Source organism: Artemia franciscana, unplaced genomic scaffold (genome assembly GCF_032884065.1).
Source record: "Artemia franciscana unplaced genomic scaffold, ASM3288406v1 Scaffold_3257, whole genome shotgun sequence".
NCBI classification, from domain to species: Eukaryota; Metazoa; Arthropoda; class Branchiopoda; order Anostraca; family Artemiidae; genus Artemia; species Artemia franciscana.
The window spans coordinates 16,918-26,234 of NW_027063923.1; the positions used below are offsets into that span (position 1 = coordinate 16,918).

The following is a 9,317-nucleotide window of genomic DNA, read 5'->3' on the forward strand; positions in this document are numbered from 1 at the left end:
ATAGTGCAGTTGATTGGCTAAATGAAACTCATGTTAAATTCTTCGTTGAAGTGACTGAACTTTCTTCCAGTTTTCAGCACCTGCTTGATATATTATATATTGGAACCCCACGTGTGCCGAACAGTTAGAAGTGAACGCCTTCAATAAATATTAGCCAATCAGCGTTCAAGGTTGCATTTGAAATATCAAGGAGATGCTTGAAATATCAGTTGAGGAATTCTCTCAGATAAGAAGGGTAGTTCAAATCGTGAATGATAATGTTCGAATATCAGACCCCTGGTACATTGCAGCTAATTAATCGAACAGGGTATAAGCTGGTTCAAGAAAATGGTCAGCGCATATATGGCGGCCCGCCACCAAACTGGATGGGGCCCCCTCCTCCCAAAGGGAGTGAAGTTTTTATTGGCAAGCTTCCGAGAGATATTTTCGAAGATACACTAGTTCCGATTTTTGAAAGAGTAGGATTTATTTATGAAATGAGGCTGATGACTAATTTCTCTGGAACAAATCGTGGCTTTTGTTTTGTAACTTATTCAACCCCGGAGGAGGCAGCCAGGGCTGTGAAGGAACTTGATAGATTTCCAATCCGTCCCAATTATCGTCTAGGAGTCACTGTTTCGATTAACAATTGCAGACTGTTCATTGGGGGCCTACCTAAAGATAAAAATCGAGAAGAAATCTTTGATGAAATTTCTCGAGTTACGGAAGGAGTTGTTGATGTCATTTGCTACCCTGGTATTACTGACAAATCCAAATGGCGAGGCTTTGCATTTGTGGAATATGAGAGCCATAAAGCGGCAGCGATGGCACGTCGCAAATTGCTGCCAGAAAAAATTCTTTTGTTTGAGCAGAGAGTAGCAGTTGATTGGGCTGAGCTTGAGCCTATGGTCAGTGACGAAATCATGAAAAATGTAAGTTTAATTTTTGTTATAGACCTAATCACAGATTCTAATGATCCATTTTCTGTTTCATAGGGAGCTTCGACCCTCTCCCAGTAGGGACAGGAAAAAAGTTAAAATCTTAGGGCTATATGAGGGGGATTTTTGTGTCTTAGAAAGTAGCCTAGACAAGTTCTAGTAGAGCTGGGATAGCCTAAGAAACTTTCAGGAATGACAGAGCCTTAATTAGGCTACTCCCCATTTTCAGGTTCCTATCTCTAGTTCTCCGTTGTTTCTAATGCTTAAGAGAAATGCCCTTGAAAGCGGGGGGGGGGGAGGTAGTTAAATATACTCCAAAAGACATTACGGAATATAGCCTAGATTAGACACTGGACCATCCCCTGAAAGCTATTACAAATTATCAAATAATAAATATTTCGGTAAAATTCCAGTTAATTGACTGCTTGCTATCTCGGAAAGGGTTTGAGAATGAAACTTTCAGGGATGGGTCTACAGGCTAAAGTATGTCCCGGGAAGGTATTTTGAAGTACCCACCTCCACTCATTCTCCCTCTAGAGGGCCATGAAATATGCCTACATGACAGGTCTATACATATTGAAATTTTGACAAAACAACATTTTACCTTAATTTTCAGTTACTAGTTGTTTTTTTTCTGCCTTTAGTTCTGAAAATGCAATTCCTGTTATTTGAGTAGGATTTTGAGCCATATCATTGTTTTTTTTTCAAGATTTAGGAAATGTATTTGCATTTCTTTAAAACCTTATAAAATGGAATTGAGGAAAATTATGAAGCTGAAAACAACTCTGGATAAAATTCTAGTTAATTGACTTCTTGCTATCTCAGAAAGGGTTTAGGTTAGGAAAATGAAACTTTCAGGGATGAATCTACAGACTAAAGTATGTCCTGGGAAAGTATTTTGAAGCAACTACCTCTACTCCTTCTCCCTCTAGAGGGCCCTGACCTTTGATGACCTTTAAAATATTTGTGTTATAAAAGTGAAACCTTGCGAAATAGATCTTCTGCTTAATTGAAGTACAAAAAAATTGTTTTCAGCTTCACAACTTTGCTCACTTCCATTTTATAAGGTTTTAAAAATATACAAATACTTGTCCTAAATTTTGAAAAAGAACATTGATATGGCTCAAAATTCTACTCAAATAACAGGAATTGCATTTTCAGAACTAAAGGCAGAGAAAAAGCAACTAGTAATTGAAAATTAAGGTAAAATGTTGTTTTGTCAAAATTTCAATAGGTGTAGTCCTGTCATGTAGGCAAATTTCAGGGCCCTCTAGAGGGAGGAGGAGTGGAGATCGGTACTTTAAAATACCTTACCGGGACATACTTTAGCCTGTAGACCCATCCCTGAAAGTTTCATTTTCCTAACCTAAACCCTTTCCGAGATAGCAGGAAGTCAATTAACTAGAATTTTACCCAATTCTGTTGTACTTCAATTAAGCAGAACATCTAATTTGCAAGGTTTCACTTTTATAACACACATATTTTTAAAGGTCATCAAAGGTCAGGGCCTTCTAGAGGGAGAAAGAGTGGAGGTAGTTGCTTCAAAATACCTTCCCGGGACATACTTTAGTCTGTAGATTCATCCCTGAAAGTTTCGTTTTCCTAGCCTAAACCCTTTCTGAGATAGCAAGAAGTCAATTAACTAGAATTTTACCAACATTTCTTTATTGTGGAGTTTACTGAAAAACAGGTAAAATTCTAGTTTTGCTGTTTTTCACTATTTTGGAATAAGGTTGGGGAAAAATGAAACTCAGTAATATATCCAGGGCCAAAAACATATTCCGGGAAGATATTCCCAAGCTCCAATGCTAACCCTCTTCTGACTTCCAAGTCTAAGAAACTTGCCTAGTCTACTTGACAGGTCCTATTGAAATTTTGACAAAATGACCCTTTACCTTAATTGTCAGTTGGCAGTTTCTTTGGTCAGTGCCGGAACAGTTTTTTTGGGTCATGAAACTATTGTTAATAGATGCATTTTGACTTTTTGAACATCTTTTCTCTCTTGCAAAACTACCGGAAACCCACCGTTATGGAGTTATTGTATATTTGCACATTAGGGGGGGGAGGGTAAAGCATAGCATATATTAAATACAGCAATGGTTAGTTTACGTATAAAGAAATCTTTCCTCTTATCTAGTAAAAGGTTCTTAAAAATAGACATTTATAATAAAAAAGCTATATGGACAAACTGCTTTAATACTACAGTTAACTTGAGATGTTACAGCTTGGATATGATTTTTGAGTTATTGGAATTTGTTTTATACAATACTTATATAAGATTTTGGGGTGATTTGTACAAGCAAATTATGGGAATTCCCATGGGGGGGGGGGGAATGCCAGCCCATTTATAGCTGACTTGTTTTTAAGTCAACTAGAATATAAATATATGATGGATAAGAATAATCCAATTAATTTAAAACATGCTTTGTCAAATAATAAAAGATATTTAGATGATATTTTGGTCTTAAATTGTAAGGATTTCATTGATATTTCTAAAAATATATATCCATCAGAGCTTATTCTTGAGCCTAGTCATGGCGCTGGTCATGAAGATCATTTCTTAGATTTAAATATTAATATTTGTGATAATAATAAATTAAGTTTTAAAATGTATAATAAAACGGATGATTTTGATTTTGAAGTGATTAGTTTCCCATTCCCTGAAAGTAATATACACTCAAATATCACATATTCAGCGTTTTTCTCACAGTTACTTCGTGATGCAAGGATTTGTAGTAATTATATTGATTTTAAAAATAGATGTAAAATCTTAAGCCAAAAATTGATATCAAGAGGTTTTTCTGCAAATAAATTAACTTGGCATTTAAAAAATTTAGTTTTCATTATAACGAACTTTTAAATAAATATCAAAAGAATTATCTAGAAATACTTAAAGAAATTTTTAACTAATTTTGGAGGTTCGAGAAATGTTGTCACAGCGCCATTTATTTTGAATTGTGTTTCTAATTGAGCGGATTTTCTAAAAAAATTAGCCACATGGTAAAGATGAATTCTATAATTGTTTAGTTCATTCAGGTTTTTTGCAATGTGTTAATATTTGTGATTTGGTAAAATTTATAATATTTAGTTTACCTATTGTTGCTAAAAGGAGGGGATATATTAACAGGATAAGCTTGTTTTTGGTTTTACTTGGTTGTTTTACATTTGCTGTTTTTTTTTTTCATAGGCATGTATTTTGGGGGTGATACCTGACGCGGGGATGCCATGGATATTCTGTGGTAGCCACAACACTGTGCTGGGTAGAGAATTTAGAGTGGCGAGACCCTATATAGGCCAGTGTATTCTCCTGATGAGCCCTTATGTTGGGTGTTGCTTCTGAATTATTGTCTATATTATTTTTTCTATTGTTTGGTAAATGACGACTTATACTTATTGACGACATGACTGCCTGTCCATGGATTATTCTTTATGGTTGATTGTGTGTGGCTATGCGGTTTGACCTATGTGATTGTATGGATGAGTAGGGTTAAGGCCTCATTCAAGTGCTGGTCTATATTAATCACTAATTTAGGAAAACAGTCTTCCTTTTCTCCTTCTGTCTCCTTTTTTTTTTTTTTTTTTTTTTTTTTTTTTTTTTGTGCTGTAGCATTGGTGATTTCTCTTTTCATTATAATAAATTGACTTCTTTGAATTGAATTCTTGGATGTCTGAAGACGAGTACGTGACGTTAAACATAGAAACTAATTTTTTTCCGGTATTTTAGTTTTTTAAACTGTCTTTTGTAAGGGAGTTGAGCTCTCAATGACTGAGCAAGTCAAAAGGAAACCGATACCCTTTTGTATTTGATGTTTAACTGGAGAGGAATCTAATTCATCTTTAATGTGAGTCAATCTAACACTTTATTCTACTACGTTCCTGAGTGTTTGGGCACATAGCCAAAAATTTTACCTCGGGGGTTTAGATCATGATATTTCTAATGGAGTAGGGACTCAAATATCCTTTAAATGCACTTTTTGCTCTAAATTTTTTCTCTTGTGTCGTCGCAGGAATTTAGAGGGGTCCTTTCCTTTCATCTTGTAAAGCTAAAAGATTTGCTCTCAAGGTCAAGTTTACTTTTGAATATGCTGCGACTGCGAATGGTCGTTTTATGTTCTTTCCCTTTTTCTTTGGTTCATATTTCCATTGCTAGAACTTTAGTTTCAAGGTGGCGTTAACGATTGATTGAGCTTGAAAGAAATTGGTAGGAAGTAGGGAATTTGTAAAAACAAAGGAATATGCTACCCTGCTCGACTGTTGAAAGTCAACACATAAATTGCCTAATTCCAGATTTTAGATCCTGTATTCTTACGAAAGTTTATTGAAGTTTATACATTTTCTTTCTTTGGCTCTATTTGTTTTTATCTAATCTTCCATCTTTGTTTCTAAATCTTATGTCTCCTTTATTTCTGTTGAAATGACATTTTCATAATGCTGATGTTTTGTTAATGCCTTTTATATCTTCTTTCCTTTCCGATCAGAATCCTATTCTTGCTAGTATGGAATCCTTACCTCGTATAATAAGACATTGCAAACCGTATAGTATATTTAAAAGACGTCCTGTTGATTTCAAACTGTATGTATTTACATTAAAAAAACGATTATATTTCTTATTCTTTTGTGGCTACAACTTTGTACATCATTTTGAAATAAAATAATAGTTTATATAATAACTTTTAAATAAATAGAAGTTCTAAGTCCAAGTCCAAAATTAGTTCTAAATTTAGAACTTTTAAATAAATATCAAAAGAATTATCTAGAAATACTTAAAGAAATTTTTAACTAATTTTGGAGGTTCGAGAAATGTTGTCACAGCGCCATTTATTTTGAATTGTGTTTCTAATTGAGCGGATTTTCTAAAAAATTAGCCACATGGTAAAGATGAATTATATAATTGTTTAGTTCATTCAGGTTTTTTGCAATGTGTTAATATTTGTGATTTGGTAAAATTTATAATATTTAGTTTACCTATTGTTGCTAAAAGGAGGGATATATTAACAGGATAAGCTTGTTTTTGGTTTTACTTGGTTGTTTTACATTTGCTGTTTTTTTTTTTCATAGGCATGTATTTTGGGGGTGATACCTGACGCGGGGATGCCATGGATATTCTGTGGTAGCCACAACACTGTGCTGGGTAGAGAATCTAGAGTGGCGAAACCCTAAATAGGCCAGTGTATTCTCCTGATGAGCCCTTATGCTGGGTGTTGCTTCTGAATTATTTGTCTATATTATTTTTTCTATTGTTTGGTAAATGACGACTTATACTTATTGACGACATGACTGCCTGTCCATGGATTATTCTTTATGGTTGATTGTGTGTGGCTATGCTGTTTGACCTATGTGATTGTATGGATGAGTAGGGTTAAGGCCTCGTTCAAGTGCTGGTCTATATTAATCACTAATTTAGGAAAACAGTCTTCCTTTTCTCCTTCTGTCTCCTTTTTTTTTTCTTTTTTTTTTTTTTTGTGTTTGTGCTGTAGCATTGGTGATTTCTCTTTTCATTATATAGATTTTTCTAAAATATACTCGTCGTAAATGATTACTCCGACCTTTGAAAGAGTATTTCGACTCATATACTTAGTTTTATATATATACTTATACGAACCTTTATTAAAGTCCTGAAGAATTTGGCCTTTATTTTCATATTTTAGGATGAACAGAGGAGGTGATATGTCATATATTGCAGAGCTTTAATTAGATGAAAACAGGCAGTAAAGTGGTCACCATTTGCTCACCAAAATCCAAAACTCAAATTAATAATTTTCGCGCTTCTCATACATTTACTTTCTATTATAGGCTACAAATCCCCTCAAAAACAATAAGGTTGTAAAAACCACCGTGCTTGGCAAAAAAGTAAACCCACAAAAGCAAAAGGTAATGATATCAATTTATTCGCCTCAGTGCCATAGCAAGAATCAAAACATATTTTTGACAGTAAAAAGAAGTCAATATCTTCCTTTTCAACCCCGTTGTGACAGCACAATCCTGAAATATCATTTTGACAGCATAAAGAAGTTAGGATTTTATTTTTTCCCCTTCTTATTATAACGAAATAAAGATTTTTGCCTCCCAGTTGGGTTTTATGGTAGTACGGACAGATTCCCTTGATTAACCTAAATTTAATTAGTTTTTGGCGGTATGCGTCAATAGTAAAATCTAACAGAGACCGCACAAAATATCTGGAACCTTGTTACAAACTTATTTGCAAAACAAAACAGTCTTAATAATCAAAAACTTATTAAAAACACGACTATTAAAACCAATTACAAAAAAAAATTCATTTTAACCCAAACCAGAGCAAGCGATCCCAACTCTCTCTCTCTCTCTCTCTCTCTCTCTCTCTCTCTCTCTCTCTCTCTATTGCACCAAATTGACTCAAAATTGACTGACCAAATTAAGGTGAATCTACAGACTAGCACATAAACACAATAATACCTCACACAACCGAGAAAAATTATCACTTTACCAAAAAAGAAAAAAAGCTATTTTCTCTGGATTTCACTAGCTATTGTAAATTAAATTCATTTTTATTTAGAACTGATAAAAGAAATTGTTCAGTTTGTGAATTTAGTGATGGAGAGACTTGGTATCATTTTTTTTGGGGGGGGGGGGGTTCAAGACTTATGAAAAGGACAACATTGAGATGCAAGTCAAATCACAACAGTTTTTGCTTCTCCTTAAAGTTTAAGTTTTTGGTTCTCATATTAAAGTTCTCTTATATATTAAAAAAGTTAATTTGTTTTAATAAATCAATTTTATTTTACATACCAATAGCGGCAGAGTGAAATATCGGTTCTCATCTGTTGTGCACCGAGTTTGAAGGACAATAAACAGCCTTTTTCTTTGTAAGAAAGTTTGATTCCCATTTTGCATTTCGTATCAAATTTAGTAGATAAGTGAACATTCTTAATTCTGTAGGATCTGAAAAAAATTTATAGAACTTAAAACTGGTTTACATGAATGAACTAGTGGAAAAAGAAAAGGTTTTTCGCCGGTTCTGGAAATACAGTTTTTGATAAGTTCTAAGTTATAATAAGAACTGAACACAAATAGGGAAGACTAATAAAGGCATGTACAAACCATTAGCTGATTTTTACATGTTCAACAGCATCCACACTGGTTTGTCATGATTAAGTTAAAGAATCTTAAATTTTGACTAAATGTCTAAATATATGTGTTTTTATCAAATTGGGATTGGTTGGATCAATACAGCAGATGACCCAATAAATGATGACCAAAGGTTGCATATTGTCTTTGACACATTAGAAAGTTTGGGAACTGCATGTACCTTCTCTTGCCTCTTGCCAGGGATGAATCTACAGATTAAAGTATATCCTGAAAAGGTATTTTGAAGCAACTACCTTCACTTCTCCCTCTAGAGGGCCCTGACCTTTGATGACCTTTGTAAATATGTGTGTTATAAAATTAAAACCCTGCTAAATATATCTTCTGCTTAATTGAAATACAACAAAATTATTTTCAGGTTCATGACTTTGCTCTATTCCTTTTTATAAGGTTTTAAAGATATGCAAATAAATTTCCAAAATTAAAAAAAAAAAGATTGATATGGCTCCAAATTCTACTCAAATAACAGGAATTAAATTTTCATAACTAAAGGCAGAGAAAAAGCAACTAGTAACTGAAAATTAAGGTAAAATGTTGTTTTGTCAAAATTTCAATTGGTATAGACCTGTCATGTAGGCAAATTTCAGGGCCCTCTAGTGGGAGAAGGAGTGGAGATGGGTAGTTTAATATACCTTCCCTGGACATAATTTAGCCTGTAGACCTATCCCTGAAAGTTTCATTTTCCTAACCTAAACTCTTTCCAAGATAGAAAGAAGTCAATTAACTGGAGTTTTACCAAATGAAACTTTCAGGGATGGGTTTACAGGCCAAATTATGTCCCAGGAAAGTATTTTGAACTACCTAACTCCACTCTCTTTGCCTCTAGAGGGTCCTAACCTTTGATGACCTTTAAAAATATACGTGTTAGAAAGGTGAAACCTTGCAAAATAGATCTGCTGCTTGAATGAAGTACAATAAAATTGTTTTCAGCTTCACATTGCTCAATCCCATTTATAAGGTTTAAAGATATGCTAATATATTTCCTTAATTTTGAAGAAGAAAATTTTGATATGGCTCAGAATTCTACTGAAATAACAGAAATTGCATTTTCAGAACTAAAGGCAGAGAAAAAGCAACTGGTAGCTGAAAATTTAGGTAAAAAAGTGTTTTGTCAAAATTTCCCAGTTATAATAAGTCTAATAACTTTATTAACTCTAATAACTGTTATTAACTCTAATAACTGTTTCTTTGCAATTGTACATTCATTGTTCCACTGAAAACTCAGTTTACAGTGACTAGGAACTCTTTCACTATTTAGTCAGTTTTTGTGCAATTCCT

At 33.7% G+C, this 9,317-nt stretch overlaps 1 protein-coding gene across 1 annotated transcript; it reads left to right on the forward strand.

The window, feature by feature from the left end:
• The first annotated feature begins 222 nt into the window (after window positions 1-222).
• On the forward strand, window positions 223-974 carry LOC136043152 (probable RNA-binding protein 46). The gene has a single exon (XM_065728086.1). It carries the CDS (start codon window positions 252-254, stop codon window positions 972-974), a length of 723 nt encoding a protein of 240 aa, XP_065584158.1. The 5' UTR covers window positions 223-251.
• The last annotated feature ends 8,343 nt before the right edge of the window (window positions 975-9,317 follow it).